The sequence below is a fragment of the Macaca fascicularis genome, chromosome 4, assembly GCF_037993035.2.
Source record: "Macaca fascicularis isolate 582-1 chromosome 4, T2T-MFA8v1.1".
Lineage (NCBI taxonomy): Eukaryota > Metazoa > Chordata > Mammalia > Primates > Cercopithecidae > Macaca > Macaca fascicularis.
In genome coordinates, this window is record NC_088378.1 from 26,979,835 (window position 1) to 27,001,874 (window position 22,040).

At 37.1% G+C, this 22,040-nt stretch overlaps 1 protein-coding gene across 2 annotated transcripts in view; it reads left to right on the top strand.

Annotated features, from left to right (window-relative positions):
- CLVS2 (clavesin 2) overlaps positions 1-22,040 on the top strand; it is a 71,980-nt gene that overhangs the window by 43,656 nt on the left and 6,284 nt on the right. For both annotated transcript variants that reach the window (XM_005551715.5, XM_074038998.1), the window contains 2 exons: positions 8,061-8,171; positions 14,775-14,995. In XM_005551715.5, the coding sequence (XP_005551772.1) occupies positions 8,061-8,171; positions 14,775-14,995 (332 nt within the window). The remainder of the gene's footprint in view (positions 1-8,060; positions 8,172-14,774; positions 14,996-22,040) is intronic.

Here is a 22,040-nt window from a genome sequence, read left to right on the forward strand (position 1 = left end):
CGCACCTGGCATGGTGGTTCATGCCTGTAATCCCAGCACTTTGTGAGGCCAAGGCAGGTGGATCATGAGGTCAGGAGTTCAACACCAGCCTGGCCAAGATGGTGAAACCCCGTCTCTACTAAAAATACAAAAATTAGCTGGGCGTGGTGGCGGGTACCTGTAATCCCAGATATTCAGGAGTCAGGAGGCTGAGGCTGCAGTGAGCCAAGATCTCGCCATTGCACTCTAGCCTGGGTAGCAGAGTGAGACTCCATCTAAAAAAAAAGAAAAGAAAAGAAAAGAAAAGAATTGTTAATTACAAGTGATAATTAAGTGGTAAAAGAGGAAATGAAGTTATTCATTGTATATTTGGACTATTCATACAGTTTTTTTCAGATTTTAAAAAATTAAAAATTTGGAAATGATAGTCTACATTAAGATTACACTAATGATAAGACCATTACAAAACTCTCATTTTTCTATAGGCGGGTGACAGTCATGTGCTATCTTGTATGAAGCAAGTGGAACTCATGCCATTGTATGGGCCTGCATTTTCATAAACTGGAGCAGTCCTGGGCACCATGGTGTTTTTTAAAGTTAATTAGAAATAATGCCCAAGTGCAATGACGTTGTCTGATAGTCTCCTCTACAGGTTGTATAAACAAAAACTTAGAGGACGGAATAGACGGACAGTTCTGAGTTGCAGGGAAAATTCCTTCCAGTCATCTTGAGTAGAAGTTGAAAACTCTCCCTATCCAAACTATAAATAGTGATTGTAGAATCACCAAAGCAATGCAGCCAAATCCTTCTGCCTTCAAAATGTTAGTGTGAGACCTGTTCTCCCTACAGTAAATGCCCGCCCACAGTTTAAAGAACACGATTTTGTAAAACCTTAAGAATCCATGGCAGATTTTCTAGTAGTGTGCACTGAGAAGATATGTCACTTGAGCATTATCTCTAATTAACTATAAAACAGCAACAACAACAAACAAACACCCTTAGACAGAAATGAAACAGAGTAAAGCTGCAGGTCTCTATAATGGGAACTGAATTCCCTAAAAGGAGAGTGACAGGGCAAAACAGAGATTTTCTAGGAGTCACGATGTTGTGAAGTCTTCTTTAGCCAATATTAACACATATAGAATGGGGAAATTATTATATTCTTTATAATAATGGCAGAAAGGACATGCATGCCTCTGGATAGAGCGCATTCTGTTGACTGCACTTAAGAGAAATACATGTTGACACAATTATATTTGTGATGGAAAATTTAAACAATAGCTGGCGTTTGGCTGAGGGTCTTAAAGGGATACTATAAAGTATCTAGATGTGAAGCTAGAACATCAATTTTCAATTTAAAAATCAATGCTAAAAATTGTCTACATTCTAGTGCATATTTGGAATTAAGATTTTAGCATTTGAGAGGGCACAATTATTTCAAAATATATTTGTATTTCAAAAATTGAATATTCTAAAATTTTTTACCTACAAAGCCACATATTAACGGGAAATGATTGTATCATTTTAATCACTATTTTAAGTGATTTATCATGGTAAATCCATATTATTTCCTAAAACATTTATTAAAATTCAGACACTATTTTTAAGGAATTATGAAAATGTAAATATGTGATTCATGTGTATTTCGTTTTAGAGAATGCTCAACAAGTAAAAGCCCTTTCTAACCATTTATTTTAAAATACAGTGTTGTATATCTCTATGATGTCTCCTGTAACAGGAATTGACTCTTCATTTTTTAAGCCATTCAATTATCTTTTTTTTCTATTTTCTCTGATGGCAAACTCTTAAGTGTTAAATAACCTAGTAAGAAAAAAATATTCTTTATTATTGCTTTCCTACATATCAGATTAATTACTTTTTTTTGGGTGGAATTTGGCTTCTACACAATTCCTTACATCTAATCAAGTTCCTTTATTGTATGTGTGCCAGGACAGCATGAGATTTTAATGAGGAACGAAAGTTAAGTGGACAGAGGTGGGGCTGCCTCTGTCATGTGTACAATCCCAATTTAAACTCTTATCTCTGTATGAAGGATGAAATCTTTTGTTTTCAATCCATTCATTCAAATATGGCTCATTACCAGTTATAAGTGAGGCACAGAAAAAGACATTCCAATTAGCTGGTAATTAAATAGTTTCCTGGCTGTCTCTTCTCAATTTGGCAGAAGACACTGGTTGGAATGTTTTGGTAAAAATCTTTGCTTTCGTCAGGAAAGCAAGTGAATGGCTTGCCTGGATCTGTCTGTCCACTAGTGATAATAAGCAGCGATTTGGAACTGGGAAAAGCATGACTTTCTTCAGGAATCAGAACCTTCTAGAAGATGAATAAGACCTGTATACAAACAGCTAATAAAACATTCTAAAAACAATGGACACAAATGCTGTTATACTATCTAGAAAAGATACACCCAAAAGTCCTAGTTAGGGACGTCAAGGCAGACCAAACTTAAATTCAAACACATCTGAAGGAAGCTAATAGTGGTGCTCCTGAGGGAATCAGTAATACCAACTGCTACAAAATCACTTCTCTTTAAACCAAATCACTTTCAGAAAGAGTAATATTACATATGTTGTACACTTCTGAGCCATTACCAATAACTATTTTCATAATTCCAGACAGGTACATCAAGTTTCATATTATCTATATAAATCTTGGAAAAAAGCTTGAGAGCATACATCAAGATTCTTAGAGTATTGTGTTTTCCTCTGGTTGGTAAAATTATGAGTGATTTTCTAAATTATACTTTTTTGTATCAAAAATTTCTGGAGTAAGTATCTTTTATATTTCTCCACATAGTGTATTCCTAGTGTCAGGTAGGAATAATGCAATATTTTAGGTCCTAGTATAATTTTTTGGGTAGAGTTATGGAATTAAACATGTAATTTCTAGGTGCTGGGTGCTATACCTTATCACTATATGCCCTTTGCTATGGGGCCTATAGTAGTTGGAGCTAAATGTTTCAAAAAAGTACAAGAAAGTGATTAAACAAAAGTATTTTAAAGGCTGATAGATTTAATTTTAAATAAGTAAATTATACATACAATTTCTGCTTGTGTTCACACTGAAAACACATATTAACACAACTGATTGGTTTAGGACCCTAGACAGTGTTACTTGTGAAATGAGATGAAAGTTGTGGATTTAATTCTCATAGAAAAGTTCATTTTGCTCTCATTTGGAGCCATAAACTGTATCCTGATTGATTGTACCAGAAATTATACTGATTTATTTTCTTCATAAATCAGACAATATTACTTGTAATAGTACTTATCCTAACACATAAGTTTTGTGTTCCATCAAAACTTATTTAAAAGTTAGAATAATATGCTATGGTTCAGATTCTTTACTTTTTCTTTTTGAATAGTTAGATATGTGAGGCAAACATGTTTTTCTAGAAATATATGAATAATTCACTGATACACACACATGTAATGATACATATAAATACATTTACCCCATAAATGACATCTAACTTTCCATTAATGAAGCATTGAAGCAAGTTAATCTTTGCATTAGGCACAAAGTGCTTTGCTCAAAGGAAAAAAGGGAGTAGAAGCAGGTGAATTAGCAAAACCATTTGGAAGTTAGAAATATTATTACCTTTTTGCAACCCATCTTGGCTGTAATCTTCCTGATTGCCAAGCCATTCTTTTTCATTGTCTCCAGTGAAGAACCGTATAGCCAGCAGAGTCAATGATGGGCATATTGAATATTGTGATTTTTATTATTACTTTGTACTTTGTAGTGCTATCTAGGGTCAAACAACTGCTGCTTAAACCACACTGTAAAACTACCTCTGTAAAACCAAAAGTGCTTTAGATAGATCTCAATCAATTTAGAGGCTTATTTTGCCAAAGTTGAGGATGTGCCTGAGAAAAGGAGACACAAGCCACAGTAGGATCTATGGCCTGTGTTTTTTCCAGAGTGCATTCTGAGGACTTCAGTACTTAAGGAGGGATGAGTGGACAGGAGGGAAAGGGGAAAGAAAAAAAAAAAAAAAAAAAAAAAAAACAAGAAAAAACAAGGAAGAATAAGTAGTGAGATAAAAGGTCACATTCTTGTGAAGCTTTGATTAGCTGCTCACTGAATCTACATATTAGGTGTGAAGGGAGGGTCTAGAAGTACAGTCAATTATGCATTCATCTCCTGCTACTTGGTAAATCTGCATTTGTCCCGGCTGGTAGAGGGATGATTTCTAGTCTCGTCTTTGTCCTGGCCCTGTGAAGATAAGCTGTTAATTTGTATTGTCAGGATGAGGGAGACCACTTGGGAAGATATGTGGCCTTCTATCTTGCAGCTATTTATTTAGGAACAAAGGTAGTTTTTTGTGTAACTCAGTTTCCAAGCTTAACTTTTCCCTTTGTCTTAGTGAGTTTGATGTCCTGACATTTTATTTTCCTTTCACTCCTCCATGGTCATTTCCACATTTGTCAGATGGGGCTGGTGGTTAATATGGTGGCCCTGTATCTAGAGGGTGTGCTGAATAATTAACAGATATTGTGAGTGATCAGCAATCCTATTAAATGTTGTTCCCATTTTACAGATAAGGACATTATGGGTCAGAGAAGATAAATAGTTTATTTAAATAGTATGTATCTAGGTCTATTCAGTGAACATTTATCTACCTCTTCTGGGACACACACACACACACACACACACACACACACACACAGAGAGAGCACATTTTTGAAATTCTGGGAATATAAAGATGAATGAGGCACAGTCTGGCTCAGAGTTCAGTACAACAAAAAAACAAAAATCTCTTTGGATAGTTCAAGAACAAATGGATTTAATACAGGAAGTTAGTGTTTAAGGCCTCATTGGAAGACCTAGGGCCATGGAAGTTAAAGGAGGACTGCTGATGAATCCTTGGTTTTGAGACCACATCCCTGTGGAAGTGAGTCGGAGTCAAGAAACTAGTGTCCATCTTGGCTGCTGCTGTCCCAGAGGCCTCTCACCTCCTAAGTGACACCTAGAAAGAGGAAGGTGTGGTTCAGACATTGCTGCAAACAATCTCTCAGCTAATAAGGTGCTTAGTAGCTGCCACTGCACAAAAAGGTGACTGCTGCCTCCCTTTGGTCCCTTAAATCTTGCTCAGGTACATCTCATGGATAGAACTCTCCCACTTAGAATTATATGTTTAACCTTCCATTTCCTACCTTATAGGGTGGGGGATGATGTGAGTGGAAATGGATTACAGGCCAGGCACCAATAGACTGTGCATTTAAGGCGCTCACGGTTTAACAGTGGAGGCAGACAAAGAGACAATTTCAGGGTCATATGGCAAGTGCAGTGATAGACCTAGGCTTTTGCTAGTGATGACAGAGAGTGGGCTTTTATGAGTGAGAAGTGAGAGAAGGGATAAAAAAGAGCTTCCTGGAAATGATGTTTTTGGAGCTAAGTCTTAAGGAATTAGTAAAACCAGATTATACTCAAAGGGAGGAAAGGCCACAGTAGGCGTGTGGGAGAAAACAGTTAACAAGCCGTAAAACAGCATGTTGACCACAGAAGTGAAGGGGAGGCAGGAAAATGACATGCAGTTGGGCATGATTGGAAGTGAGGAAGCTCACAGTGAGGGAAAAGGACCATGTTCTTGTTTTGGACTTTGATGCCTGACAGGTGACATTAAGCCAGAATTTTAAGCTAAATCTACTTGATTGCAAAGTCAGAAATTTCTCTGCTCTTTCACTCTGCCTCAACTGTGATTGGGTATTGATCAAGTATATCTAAAGAGGTGTCCAAGAAAGCCCATGACATGTGTGCAAGTTATGTGTATATGTTTGCATATTCATATTTTTCAGGAGAGAAGCATGACCTTCTTGTGATTCTCAAAGTTTAATAATCATTTGAGCCAGCCAGATGCAGTAGCTCATGCCTGTAATCCCAGCACTTTGGGAGGCTGAGGTGGGCGGGTCACCTGAGGTCAGGAGTTTGAGACCAGTCTGACCAACATGGTGAAACTCTGTCTCTCCTAAAAATACAAAATTAGCCGGGTGTGGTGGTGCATGCCTGTAATCCCAGCTACTCAGGAGACTGAGGCAACAGAATCGCTTGAACCCGGGAGGAGGAAATTGCAGTGAGCTGAGATCGCGCCATTGCACACTATCCTGAGTAATAGGAGTGAAACTCAGTCTGAAAAAAAAAAAATCACTTGAGCCAAGACTTTTGGCTTAATATTGTTAGTGTTCATTTAGTTTTATTCTAGAGATTGCTTCAGGTAGTGTAGCAGGTTAACAATTTTTAAAGATCCTTTTGCCATAAAGTACCAAGATGTTGGTTTCCTCACAATAAAATTATTTCCAGGTGCATTGCTGAACTCTCAGGAATGTGAGACAAATCCTTCTAAGCCAGGCACACACGGAAATCTACAGGAGAAAAACAGGAGAGTAGGTGAAGGCTGGGAGGAAATTGTTAATTACAGGAACCCAGAACTTTGGAGAATAGTAGTTGCCTGAATTATAGGGTGCTCAGGGGGAAAGACTAGGCTTGCACATATTGAGGCCAAGTGGGGGACTGGATGTGAGACCTCATTCCTATAGGTGCTACATTCTTAGGGAAACATTAAACTAGGAAAATCCCTGCTGGCCAGGAAACCTCTCTATCACTCCCATATCCAGGTGAAATAATAATTATTAATAACTATAATAAGATACATGAGTATTTGTCTTAGTATTCTCTTTATTATTTAGGTATATAATATCTTCTTTTTACTTATACATATTTCATAACTTTAAAATATACTATGCCTGTATTTCAGATTCATTTTATTATTATAATAACTTCCCGATGAATGAAAACCACATATTTACAAAAGAAGTGAAACACTGGCATAAAAAGTAAAAGTTTTATCTTAAGCTATTTTAATTATTTATTGAACTACTATTGCCTTATAGTGTATTATTCTCAGAGATAGAAGTTGCCTTGCAAAATACAATTTGATAGCTCTGCAAATCAATATGCAAATAATAAAATAATTCACTATTGCTCATAAGTGTCCAAAATTTAAAAAAAGAATGGGGTTATGCCATGCAAGTTTTTGACCAGAGACTCTTATTCAAGAGAACATTTAAATTGAAAAAATGCAATTATTTCAGTTCCTTTACTTTACTTTTCTTCCTGCTCATGCTCTAAATAGAATTCAGAATGCCAAGTATTACGATGCCACTTCAGAGGTGCTTGTAGTAGGCTAGCTTTTTTTTTTTTAAAAGAAGACCTTTGTAGTCGATTCCATGTGTAACTTTGAAATAGTAGCAAGAATCAGATCCATTTATGTAGAATCGTTAACATACTCAAGCGCAGTGTCAAATGTTGCCATTCATTTGGCTTAAGGGTTCCCTTCATATTTTGGAATGGGCTAGGGCTGTACCTGTTTAATCATGGGTAGGAAGAGGAGGAGGCTGGCTTTACATTTTTCTCCTGTGGAGTGAGATCAGAGAGCTTTGATTTTCATTTAACCTAGCAAAATGCATCCTTAAGTTTCTTACAGTATAACTCTGCATTTTTATTTTGCTAAAGCACGTTACTTTTTTGTAGTTAAAATAAGGAAAAGATAATGTTTATAACAAAGTTGATAAAATAATAAGATACAGAGAATAACATGAGTTTTGTGTCTGACATTGCTCACACTATGGATGACTAGATAGGGATTTAATAAAATATTTTATTAAAAAATAGATTTTAATATAAATATAAATAAATGAAACTTTTATACAATGTAGATTCATTATTTGACAAATCTCTAATGACTTTTCTTTTTGTTTCTTGGCTTGTACTGACTATTAGCATTTACAGGTTTAAAATACGACCTTCTTAAAAATGCTGACATTCTTATCAATAACCTATTCTTGGGAAAGATTTGATTTATTATACATTGCTTCGGTTACTGTATGAAAAGTACAATGTTTAATGTGGTAAGGTTCTTTCTTCTTTTCTCTCCTTAACTCTACAGATAATCTCATCTAAGTATGTGAAAGAATAAATTTGTATGCCATATAACCATTCCTAAACCTTCTCAGTATATTAAAGCATATTTGGATTTTTCTTTCTCCATGTTACTCTAGGATAGTTTCCCAGCGCGATTTGGAGGAATTCATTTTGTGAATCAACCATGGTATATACATGCCCTGTACACCGTGATCCGGCCTTTCCTGAAGGAGAAAACTCGGAAAAGGGTATTCGTTTCTTTGTTTTTTAATCCTTTCTCCTCCCCCATCCAGTGAATTATAATGCATAATGTGTATATAATGTTAGCTACAGTAAAATGTACTTCTACATTGTATGTAAATCAACATAGAAAACATTTTAAGATTCTTCCAGATCTTGTGGATGTGAACAGTATATTTGTGAAAGAAGCATTTAAAAGCTAGCTCTCCTACTTGCTCACAAAAAGGACGTTTTAGTACATTCATTATATGTTAAAGACTCAATTTAAAGGCAAAAGCAAATCTCTTATGCTGTGTTACTATAGTGCTATTGATGCACTTAATTTGAAGTAAAGTCTAAACAAAAGTTATAATTTTATATGCCGATAAGTGGATGTTCTTTCACAGTATATACTGCAATGAATGTAGTGAAATCTGTGGTATCTAATACAATTTTTTACAATGGTTATGATCAATCACACATTTTGAAAAGACTGCTAATTTGTGGTAATTTTAATATTTCTTTAAATTACATGTTACTTGAAGTCTCTTTAAATTCACTTTCATCTAACAATGAGGATAGTCAAATTGCATAAAACAAAATAATTTTTCTGAGATTGCGATAATTTATGTAAAACATTTAATACAATGCAGGGCATTAGGTAAATACTGAACACATTATTTTTATTAAAATACATCTTGATGTACAGTTCACTAATTCTTGCAACAGCTCTGAAACGTAAATGTAGTAAGCATTATTTCCTGTTTTAGAGCTGAAGAAACTAAGTCCTGGAATGGATAAATAACCTGCTTACTCACATACACAGAAGAAAAGTTGCAGAGCTAGTATACAAACCCAAATATTTCAGCCCCACGTATAGAGCTATTTTTACCTCCTGGTGCTGTTCTCAGTTTTCAAATGATTAGTTCCACAGCAAAATACACTTTCCTCTAAATCTATATGGAAGATAATTTTCCATGTTTCTCAATGACCTAGAAGGCACTTCAGGTAGAAGCTTTATTGTGAGTGTGAAAGTGCAATAATTACATGTTCATATTAAGCATTAATGAACAAAGGGTTTACTGTAAATGAATTTGCACTCATGAAAGTGCAATAATTACATGTCCATATCAAGCATTAGTGAACACAGGGTTTACTGTAAATGAATTTGTTGAAAATGTTTTATTAGTTTAGGAGGAAGAATTCTATAAGGAATTATAATTTATAATAAAAATTGTTTTACCACCAAGTATCAAATTAATTCATATTTTGGAATTCAGAAAGTGTATTGAAGTGCCTCACAAGTGCTTTTTCGAGATTTGCTTTAATGAAAGGATGATCAAGTGATCCAAAAAACCTGCAGGGGCTTTTAGTACAAATTATACTGGTGAATGCTTATACAGTATTCACTCAATGTCACATGCTGTTCTCAGTGCTTTGCATATGTTAACTCATTTAGTACTTACAACACCACTTTGGAGTATATATTGTTATTTTTCTCATTTTGTGGATGGAAAAATGAAGCTTGAAAGGTCAACCAATTTGCTCTGAATCACAGCTAGCAGATAATAGAGCCGGATACATGAATTTATGGGAAAGAGAGTTTCAGGCAGAATGAATAGCAAAGACAAATGTACTTAAGTAGAAATATGCCTAATGTATTTGACAAACAGCAAGAAGGTAGAAAAGCTGGAGCAAAATGAGCTATGGGGGAAGATGATAGGGGATGGAGTAGGTGGTAGAGCATGGGATAGGAGGGGCTGTGTTGCACCAGATCACATAGGGACTCACATACCATTGCTGGGATCTGGGCTTTCAGTCAGAGTGAAATTTGAAGCCTTTGAAGGTCATTGAATACAGGGGTTACTTGTTCTGAAATGATTTTTAACATGATTCTGCTCTGTTGAAAAAGACTGAAGAGGATCAAGTCTAGAAAACAAGGAGTGCACTGCATTTGGGGTTTTGTAATTGAATTTGACAGCTTTGACAACCTAGAAGTATGCATTGGTAGCGTTATTCCAGATGGAAGGAAGGCATCTAAACTTTACCATTTTAGTTAAAATTATATGATTTGGAAATTTTCATATGAGAAAATAACTATATGTTTAAATACTTAAAATTTCTACTTATATAATCAATACACGGTGCAAAGCTATTAAATTTCTTCACTGATATTCCAAGTGAGTCAGCATCACAATATTACTCACACACCTTATACTTCAGATGCTATAAGTCTATGTTCTGAAAAACTAGTAAAAGAGAACTGAAGAAGCAGCTGTGAATCTTTTTCTACAAATTCAGGTGTGCAAGAATCACCCGCTTCTTTATTTTCTTAAATTAAATTAAATTTGACTTTGAGTCTCCAACTTACTGGGCTGCTGGGAATATCACCCTTAGTACAGGTGTCCTTTTTCCTCAAAAGCTCACCAGTATCTGGAGTCTCACGCAGAGCCAAACTTCCCACCCATCATGGCCCCTTCTGATGTCCTCATTGTTCAAACCAATATTAGTTCCTTGAACTAAGGTCTCCTTCTGCTCCCAAGTTATCTGTGAAAAAGGGGTATCTTTGCTGAAGCTAAAATCCAACGAAACCCACTACCCTAGTGCATTCTTCAGCAAGTCAGTGATTGTGCTCCTGCTACTTAAAAGTTGATGGGAAACAGGTTTTCCTACTAGTTGGCACAAATTTCTTCCTCTTAGTCAATATGGCCAATGTTGTTTTCTAGTCCTTGGTGATTCTCAAAAGTCTTTCATCTGTTCTTTTCCACGCCAGATCACCTAGCATAATCTCTTTAATGGCACAGTGTAGAAAAGTAAAATAAAAATGAAAGTATTATTCAGGCTAATTCTCAGAATTTTAAGGTATTCAGAGATACAGGAACCAACAAGGACCAGACTTCTTGCATGAAATGGAGGAAGAGAAAAAATATATAAGGAAAGAAAAATAGTAAAATGTTAATAAATGATGTTATTACACAGAACTAGTGAAAACAAAGAAAAATCCAAAAGTAGAAACTTAACAGTTGGGCAATTGCAATGCATCTTTACTGCCGAGTCTGGAGATGCAATTCACATGTAAGAGTTCTAAAAGAGCATCATCATATAATATATATTTTTTCAACAAATCTTGGCTTTGGAGAAATAACAGCATTGCACTTAATGAATTGCCAAGACAATATATGCATAATTTAAGCAAGAAAATTATATGATATATTAGAAGATGGGAGGTGCTGTCAAGAAACATGATACATAGAAAGTGGATAGGCTTTCCAGGTTGGGCAGGGTTACAGTATTAAATAGGTTTACCAAGGGAGGCTTTCCTGACAAGAGGAATTTTAAGAAGAGAAGTGCAGGATGTAGGTCAGCAAGTCATGAGGACATTTGGGAGTAGAAATCTCCAGACAGAAGAAATATCCATTATAAATGTTCTGAGGCAAGTGCATAGTAGGAGATGTGTTCAAAGAAGTAGTTCTTATAGGACCTTATAGGTTTATGCTAAGAGAAAGAAGTCCATGGGGAATTGTGAGCAGAAAGATATGACCTGACTTATATTTTGACATGATCATTCTGGCTGCCCTGTTGAGAATAGAGTGTAGGTGAAAGAGTGGATATAGAGAGGACAGTTAGGAGGCTCGTGCAAGAGCACACCTGAAAGGATAGTAGCTGTGTTATGGGTGTAGGTGTAGAGCTAATCAGAATGATTGGATTCAGGATACATTTTGAGGATAGTACCAAAAAGATTTACTGTCAACTGAGATGACGAGAGGAGTAAAAGGCTGAGTTGAAAGTTTTGGTCTGAGAAAGTGGAAGAATAGTCACACCATTAACTGATATTGGAGATAGGGAGGAACATATTTGGGGTGGGGGAAGATTGTGAGTCCAATTTTGAACATGTTGAATTTGCAGTGGTCATTGAATATTTAAGTGGATATTTTAAGTGGAGAGTGGAAATACAGTTATAGAGGTTGAAAAAGAGGCCTGGATTGAAGACATACATTTCTAGTGCAGGGATATTATTTGAAAGTCACTGACTGAATACAGCGAACTTATGAAATCACCAATGAGAAAGTATAAAGAAGATAATAAATCCAAAGACTGAGACCAGTCATTCTCCAGTTAAGATATTAGGAAGATCAGACTGGGCACAGTGACTCACACCTATAATCCCAGCACTTTGGGAAGCCAAGGTGAGTGGATCATGAGCTCAGGAGATCAAGACCATCCTGGCTAACATGGTGAAACCCCGTCTATACTAAAAATGCAAAAAATTAGCTGGGCGTGATGGCCGCCAGCTACTCAGGAGGCTGAGGCAGGATAATCTCTTGAACCCGGGAGGCAGAGGTTGCGGTGAGCTGATATTGCACCACCGCACTCCAGCCTGGGTGACAGAGTGCGACTCCATCAAAAAAAAAAAGAAGAAGAAGATATTAGGACACTCTGCAAAAGAGACTGCAAAGAAGTATCTAGGGGGGTAGGTAGGAGAAAATCAGAGCTGCATGAAGAAAATGTTTCAATAAACAGAGTCATCTACTGTATCCATTGCTACTGAGGGTTCAAGATACATAAGGACTGGGAATTGGATACTGAATTTAGCAATGAGAAGGACCTTGACAAAACTTGTCTTCATTCATTGGTAAGAGACAAAGCCAGACAGGATTCCATTTAGGGAAAATGAGGAGAGAGTATTTGGACTATGAATATAGACAACTCCTTGGGTGAATTTTGCTATAAAGAGAAGGAGAGAAATAGGAAAGCAACTGGAGATGGAAGTAGGGCCGAGAGAGGTTTTATGTGTCTGTCTTGGGGGAGTGGAGTCAGGATGTTCTTTCTCTGATGGGAAAGATCCAGCAGAGAGAGGAAATCTGAGGATGTGTGAGAGATAAGAGAGAACTGTTAGAAATACAACCGAGTAGGGGAGAGAGGATGAATTCTAGTGCGCAGGTGGAGAGGTTGCCCTTTGTAGGGTTTATCTGTTCATTGTACTAGCAGTGAAGGCAAAATACATAGACACAGATGCTGGTGGGTGGGTTGATGTCATCTGGTTGTCCTATTTTCTCAGTGAAAGTGGAAGCAAGGCCAAAGCGGAAAATGATGCTGCGGAAGGAGGCAACAGAGTGTTGAGAAGAGAGGGGAAGTAGTGTGCTAGGATTACATTGACTGCTCCAGGGATTTATTACCATGACTCTTACATGAGTTGAAGAAGATTTCTTATGTGAATGATCCCATCTGATAAAGTAAAAGTTATATATCTAATAAAATAAGGGTTGCATGTGCCATAACTTAACTTTCACAGGAAAATTATTTTTATTTCTTCTTATAAGAATAACACAGGGGTGCACATGTTTTTTCCTGGACTTAAATACTGGCTGTTGTGCCCTCAGACAGGAGAGGGAAGGTATAAAGTTTGCAGTTAACCTGGTGTGCTTTGGGACAGACAGCATCTTCCACCTCCTCTGGGCCTCATGTCATGTTCTCCAGGCAGCTGTTTGCTCTGCCTATTTTGGCCAGTGACCTGCTGTTATCTGCTTTTACTCTTCTGTAATTTCTTGAAAATACTTATTAAGTGACAACTACTATCTTGTAATTTTATTTGATATTGTAGAGTAGTCTTTCTCTGTTTTCCAATATATTTACTTCAGTGGATTCTAAAGGTACGGAAAGCAAATATGAATGTATTAGCTTATTCTTCTTGAACTGAAGAATGAAATTATTTTTGTTACTTATAAAGTATATTTTTAAAATAAATATTATATAAATTTAGATGAGACAGCAGTGTTGTAGCAGAGAAGGCCAATCTGCAGTTTTGAAACTGAAATGAAAGAAGAGGAAAGGTAGCAGTTTATGGAAAAACAAATCTTGAGTATGTGGCTTGAATATTGCTCCAGTTTTTTTAAAAGCATTATCTAGACAAAATAATTAAGGTATGCATACAGCTTTACATTTTTAATTCATTGTTTCTTTTTCTATTTGTAAAGTCAGTATGAAAATCTTTAGTAGAGAAGATACTGGCAACATTACAGAACATAATGTCCTTTGGGACATGAACTTCACTCAGCCTTTCATTATGATGATACTCATCTACTTTGGTTATTTACATCATCCACTTTGCATTATAAAACAGTAATTTAGTGGTTACAATATTCTTATTTTTATTGATGATAAAGAGAAAGCCATGCAAGTGACAGCTTTTGGGTGTAATAACTCGCATAGGCTCTGTAATTGATGAGCCCCTTATGAGAAGGATCTGTTTTCACTGCATTCATTATACACATCATCAAGTTTGCACAACTAACACCAGGATGATGTACAGATCAGCATGTACATATCATTCTGCTCATGTCCCTGCCTATGAAGCAGGAAACCAAATTTGTGGTTGCAGCTCTTTTACCCAATAACTCTCTGACCTTCCAGAAATTACTCGAAGTGTCTGAGCCTCAGGATTTTGGTATAAAATATTAGGATAACAGTACCAGTTCTACCTGTTTTACAGAGTAGATGACTGGCTAACGTATTTTAACAGACATGGAAAACTCATATTTGCTATTGCTATCCTCACTTCCTCCCTGTAGAATTTAGATGGTATTTAGTTTCCTCTGTGTCTTTCCCTTCCTCCCGTCTTCTTGCATTTATAGATATTTTTGCATGGTAACAACCTGAACAGTCTACACCAACTAATTCATCCCGAGATCCTGCCCTCCGAGTTTGGAGGAATGCTGCCTCCTTATGACATGGGGACATGGGCAAGAACACTGCTAGACCATGAATATGACGATGACAGCGAGTACAATGTAGACTCCTACAGCATGCCTGTGAAGGAAGTAGAGAAGGAACTCTCCCCCAAGTCCATGAAGAGGTATGCTGGAGGTAGACTGGGGAGCGGGCTGGGCCAGGGCAGGGAGAGGCATCCTGAGTCAAACCCAAAGCTTTCTATTTTTCTGTATATATTTTTCTGGTGGGATTTTAAAACTCTTTATGCCCTATGATTGGATATCTAAGAGTTTTGAGTCAAAGATAAAGTCATTTTCTTATAGTGAGAACATTTAAAATTGATTCTCTTAGCATTTTTCAAATATACAATACGTTATTATCATATATTTGAAAACTATCGTAATCCTTCTGTAAGGTAGATCTCCCAAACTTATTCTTCCTAATTGAAACTTTGTACTTTTTGACGAATATGTCCCCATCCACCCCTCAAACCGCCCTGCATCATCCCAGTGCTTGGTAACCACCATTCTACTCTGCATTTTTATGAGTTCGACTTTTTCAGGTTCCACATAAAAATGAAATCATGCAGTATTTTTTCATTATATTGTATTCCATAAATATATGCAATTATTTGTCAATTAAGAAAAAGATAAAGTAATTTGAGGTAACCTCGACTTAGTGTTGTTCTAAATTCATAAACAGTCTAGCAGGGCCTTTAGAAGTCACCAAATCTGGTGGTTTTCAAATTGTATCCTGAGAAACCAAGAGTTTTGATGGGGTGCCTCAGGCCAAGTAGGTGGAGTAGAGAGAGTGCCCATTTCCACTGCAGTGGGAGCAACTCGCCTATAAGCAATTTATTTGATTTCTGTGTAAGATTTCTTTTGAAGAAAGCAACTACACGCATCAGTTCAAACACTGTGTTCAAAGTTTGTGGTCCTTTTTCAATATCTCTGCCAAGTCTTTGTCTAAAGGTCTAAACATTACTAATACAAAACATTGTATTTAACTTCAGTTTTAATCTCTATAGAGTTCATTGTTGAGTCAGAGTCCAAATACCTGCTTTGACTCTCACAGCACTTTTATGCCTTTCTTCTTTCAGTCAGTAGTCTGGGGAGTTGTCAGACATGCACAAATGCATACCTGGCTCTGAGTTTGCATTCTGTCACAAACAAGTAGATGTGTAATTCTCAGACTTCCCAGGAAACAACAGCTCTGGGTCCATTTGGATAACAGTAACAAATATGACTTCTCCGGTTCATTTCACATTCACAGAAATATGGACACCATAACCCCTGCAAGTGTCCCCTCACCTAGCTCAGGGAGGATACAAGGACATTGAATGGGTCATGCCAATGTCTGGCATCCTTCTCTGATGAAAGCATTAAGGCCCTTTGCCCATAGCTCTGACTCATGGAGTAATGTGCCTGTTCTTTAAGGATGGTCTTTTTTTTTTTGAGATGAGTCTAGCTCTGTCGCCCAGGCTAGAGTGCAATGGCACAATCATGACTCACTGCAACCTCCACCTCCCTGGTTCAAGGGATTCTCCTGCCTCAGCCTCCCGAGTAGCTGGGATTACAGGCTCCCACCACTGCACCCGGCTAATTTTTGTACTTTTAGTAGAGATGGGGTTTCACCATCTTGTCCAGGCTGGTCTCAAACTCCTGACCTTGTGATCCACCTGCCTCGGCCTCCCAAAATGCTGGGATTACAGGCATGAGCCACTGCGCCCGGCCAGGATGGTCTTTTTTATGCTGCTGCCTCTGTTGTGGTTGTTCTTAGTATATGTGTGCATTGATTTCCTCTCTCCAGGCTGCTGTACAACTCCTTGGAGAATGGAAAGGCCAGAAACTTTCCCTGCTCTAATTTTCCACTAGCTAGCAAGCTTATATTTAAACCAACTTTAGGCTTCTTAACTCCCTTCTTTTAGAACAGAACTTCTTGAGATCTATGCTTTCCTAAGGGGTTCATGGATGGGCTCTCGAAGGATTCTGTTAAGTGCTAAAAGTTGTATGCAAAATTTTGTGTGCATAAGTATGAATGTACTCTATGTATATGTCATGCATTTATTTTCTGTGGAAAAGTCATATATTTCATCAAATTATTTAAAAGTTTTCTAAAACAAAAGTGGTTAAAAGAAACTTCCCCTAAAATAGTGCTCTTCTAATAAAATAATCCTAATGATAACAGTTGTTATAATCTATCATTTACTAGGTACTTATCATGAATTAGGTGTCTTTTTTTTTTTTACATTAATTTATTAAATCCTCACAGCATTGTTAAACAGATACTGCCTCCTCAACGTTAGGTAGTCTATATGTAGCGGAGCAGGGCTCCATTGCATGAGATGTGGCGTCCTTCGCATCACTGACATAAAGCCTGCCTACCTTTCGTGGCACAGAGGCCCTTTCTCAGGAACTGAACTACATAAGGATTTGGAGGCAGCTGTCATTGGTGTCCACTAGTGTTCTTCTTTGTCAGCTAATGAGGCCCTTTTTCTTCAGTCATTCTGCCTGAGGCATGATTCCTCGTGTGGCCCATCACGTGAGCACATTTTTCTCTCTATCTTCTACACATCACCTGCACTCTGCTCAGCTGCACCCTTCCCCTAAAAATATTTTAACTGTTCTTGGTGATTCCAGCCTTACCTGCTCCCCTACTCCCAATTTATTATTCACATGGCAATCCAAAAATCTTTTTAAAATATAAATCAGACCATATCACATCTTGGCTTTATTTTTATTTTTATTTTTTTGAGGCAGGTTCTCGTTGTGTTGCCCAGGCTGGAGTGCAGTGGCGTGATCATGACTCACTGCAGCCTCGACCTCCCTGGGCTCAAGCAATGCTACCACCTCAACTCCCCAAATAGCTGGGACTACAAGTGCCTGTCAACATGCCCAGTTAATTTTTAATTTTTTTTTTTTTTTTTTTTGTAGAGACCGGGTCTCACTATGTTGCCCAGACTGGTCTTAAACTCCTGGCCTCAAATGATCCACCTGCCTCGGCCTCTCAAAGTGCTGGGATTACAGGTGTGAGCCACCGTGCAGGCCTTGGCTTTATGATTTTAATGACTGTTATTTATACAATGAACAGAATCACCTCCTTATCATGGCTTACAAGATGCTACCTGATCTAACACTGCCTTCCTCTCTGCTCCAGGTGTACCCCATATTCTTCCTCTCCCCCTGCTTTTCAGACACAATGGTCTTCTCTTTTTAACCTTGTCACCACCACCTGGAATGCTCTTTTCCTTCATCTTCAAATGGCTGGTCCCAATCAAAGGTCAGCTCCTCAAAAGAGTCTTTTGATCTTCATCACCTACCTGGTCTTAGTCAGTTCTGCTTCCTCCTCATTCCGGTCACTCTGTGTCCATCACCCTTCTTTATTTTATTCTCTTCATAACACTTTTAGCCTGTGAAATTGCTGATTTTGTTCAATTTTATATCCACTCCACACCCCAAAGTAAGCTTCAAGGAGATGATATTGCCTGTGTTTACCCTATTCTCTGAATCCCCAGTGCCTGGAGAAGGTCCTGGAGCAACAGAGGGTGCTCAGGAAATACAAGTTGAATGCATGGAGGAGTGCTCTGCTGCCCATCAGTGGCCCCCTTTAAGTGCAGTATTCATAACTGAATAGGGAACATCTGACCTGGTATTGGTACTTGCATTTAAGTTGCAGAGTTCTGACTTTGCAGGATAGACTTCAGTGGCTTCTTTGAGTTGCTGTTGTTGTCACTGTTGCTATTGTTCAAGCAGCCAGAGCTGACTCATATGGGAGTTCCGAAAACTGGAAAGTCTCTTTACTTACCAATCCATATCCTCCTATTGTTTAGCTTTGCCCTCCAATCACATGATTTTAATTGATTAAGGCCCATCTTGTTAGATTTAGCCCAGTCTATCCACCTTTTGTATCATGATTCCTTTCTCTAATTAGGCTATTTTCTCCTCTGCACACTTTGCTTATAGCCCATTAATGGCCCCAATCTTGAGTTTCTTGCTGGTGTCATGGGCTGACTAGAGTTTTAGGCATTGTTTGGCATATGTTTGGTATCATATGAAACATTTATGATTCTATTGGACAATTCCTGAAGAATGAAATTAAGAAAGGTTTTGCACTTGATTCTCATGTTCTCTGTCAGGAAATGGCAGTTCACCATCAAGGATAAGAGAAGATTGCTCCCATGTTCCACATTGATTCCCCTTGTCCCTTTTCTTTTGGTAGTTTTATGATATCTTTACATTAAGAGAGAGAAAATAATTCCATCACTAAAGAGTTGTGGATAATTCTTCTTTTGGGTAAATGTAGCTAGACATGTAAAAAGATTACTTTGTCTTTTGGTATAAATTTATGGAGGAACAGCATAGTCATCATGTGTAAAGATACAACGTTCACTAGAGTAAGTATTTTAGAACTGGAGAGTGCCTTTTACCTTATGTTGCCAATGCCTATGATAGTGCCTGGCACATAACAGTAGTGAGCAACAGTACTTATTTTCATGATACGCACTTCTGATTATTGAATGTTGAATATACTATTATTGAATAAGGTTAAACATTTATTGTTGCTCTAAGCAAAACCCCGTTCCAATGCTCTGTGTATGTTGACTCATTTTCTTCTTGAAGCAACTAATCAAGTAGTAGTATCCCCATTTTATTGATAGAGAGACTGAGAAACAGGAAAGGTAAGTGACTTCCACATGTTGCATAACTACAAAGTAGCAATGCTAATATCTGTACATAGGCAATAGTATTCCATGAGCCATTTCCTTAACCATATGCCAGAATTTGTGCGGGGTTTATGGATGCATTGTTGCATCTGATCCTCATCATAACTGTATGATGTGGGTATTATTTTCCCCATTTTACAAAAATAGAGAACAAAATCTTAGGAAGCTTAGTCTTCCGATGATCACACAGCTAGTAAACTGCTGTTATTAGCAACTGGAGTTATGATCCGCTTCTGTTCAAAATCTAGTTTCTTAAACACTATGTATTGTAGATGCATGAGAAATGAGTATTGGATACCTAAATCTAAATTACTGGTTTTCAAGAAAGAAAGAAAATATATTCATTGTGAAAACAATAGAAGCTGCATAGAAACCCCTGAGATAGGCTGGGCACAGTGGCCGATGCCTGTAATCCCAGCACTTTGGGAGGCCAAGGTGGGTGGATCACTTGAGGTCAGGAGACATGAGACCAGCCTGGTCAACATAGTGAAACCTCATCTCTACTAAAAATACAAAAATTAGCCAGGCGTGGTGATGCACGCTTGTAATCCCGGATACGTGGGGGAAGTGAGAGGATCAGTTGAACCCGGGAGGCAGAGGTTGCAGTGACCTGAGATGGCGCCACTGTTCTCCAGCCTGGGTGACACAGTGAGACTTTGCCTCAAACAAAACCAAAACAAACAAAGAAAAAAAAAAAAAAAAAACAGAAACCTCTGAGATGTATGAGTTAATGACAGCTCCCTCTACTGTGGCTGGAATAAATCAATTCGTTAACACTTTTGATCCTGCACAAATAATCCTATTCTGTCATAAGAGAGAGTAAAAAAATTTGGACTAAAATAGCCATACACTTGGGACAACTAAATACCAAAAAGAAAAAACAATTAATCTCAAATTGTTTCTGACTCACTTTTGTTCTGTGATTGAGGCATTGTTTCACATATAGAACCAGAATTCATCGTCCAACAATCCTCATATCTGTAGTGCATGATAAAAGCAAACTAGAAACTTAATCCCAGGTTGAATAATACACTGTAATTTAAAATATTTTGTTAAAAATGTCACATTCTCTCATATTTTTTCAAAAACAGTCATGAAACACACATACTTAGAATGTGTATATGTGTGCATATCTGTATAATATGCAATAGAATATTATGGCAAATTAACTATTGTGCCTTGTGCTGTCTGAAGAGCTTTGGTATGTACTTATGGAATATTATTAGGATATACCTCAATATTTATATAATAGACTTAATTTTATGAAAATTTTAAAATTTATGTTCTGTAAAGAAAATAGAATTGCTTTCTCTATTATCCTCATTACTCTTCATTTTGAGTGCTTAATACTGAAGTTCTTTTAATATGGAAATTATTTACTGGCTAGAAGTCAAGATATGAAGACCTTACTCTTTTCCAAGCCCTATGATGGATGTTGTGTTCACAATAAGGAAAGAAACTGATAAAGTCCCTGCTTGTGGAACTTGTAGTTTAGTGCATATCAGTTGTCAAGTTTATACTTTAGCACAGGACATTAAATGAGTCTCTTTCCCTTTTGACATGAATTCTTCTGAAATCCAATTTGCTTGGTTGGGTCTCACCTAAAAACAAAGTTAAAAGTCTAATTACTTTGTCTTTTATGGAATTGTCTCCTTTGTTAAAAAGTGTTTTATTCATGCAGCTGAAATAAAGATGATTATGTATTATTGCATTTAAAAGTGACGCAAACTCTCTATTTTCTCTATTCTTTCTCCCTATTGTCCTTTTCCTCATCCTATTCTTATATTCGTATCTTATCCTATTCTTATATCCTCATCTATTCTCTCTTATACTCATACACACACAACTTTAGTTAGTCTTTTTTTCCGTGATAGGCATCTAATGCCTATTTAATATTGAGATAAAATAGTGTAAATGACACTTAGGAAACAAAATCTCTCAATTTTTTAATGCTTTCACCTTCATTTTCATTCCCTCTTTAGGAAATAATTTAAGTTTATTTAAATTTAATCAGTTTATCAGTTAATCCTGTAATTATTTTTTCTGTGATAATTAGTTCCGTTGCTGTTCTTTTTCATTTGCATGTGCAGTTGTGTTTTAGGTTATAGTCTTTTCAGAAGTTAATGAGGTCTGCTAAGAGGCATATTGCCATAGCAAAAGCCAATTGGCTGGAATGCAGCAGCAGGGGAAGAATTCATTACCAAGGAGAATTCTAAAAGGGCAGCTGCTTACTAAATGCTATAGCTATTAAGATGGCAGCTTCCTGCCACGACAGGAGCAGGTTTCATTGATTTTCCTCTTTCCCACTCTCATGTTGTTTCCTAATGATAAATTGAGATATAAGCCCCAACTGCTATTGAAGGCATGTATAAGTGAGTTTTCAAATTATGTGCTTTACTAATCATAAAGTGTTGCTGCCTAAACAAGAGGGGGTTTTACTTTTTAAAAATCCATGAAATTTAAAAAT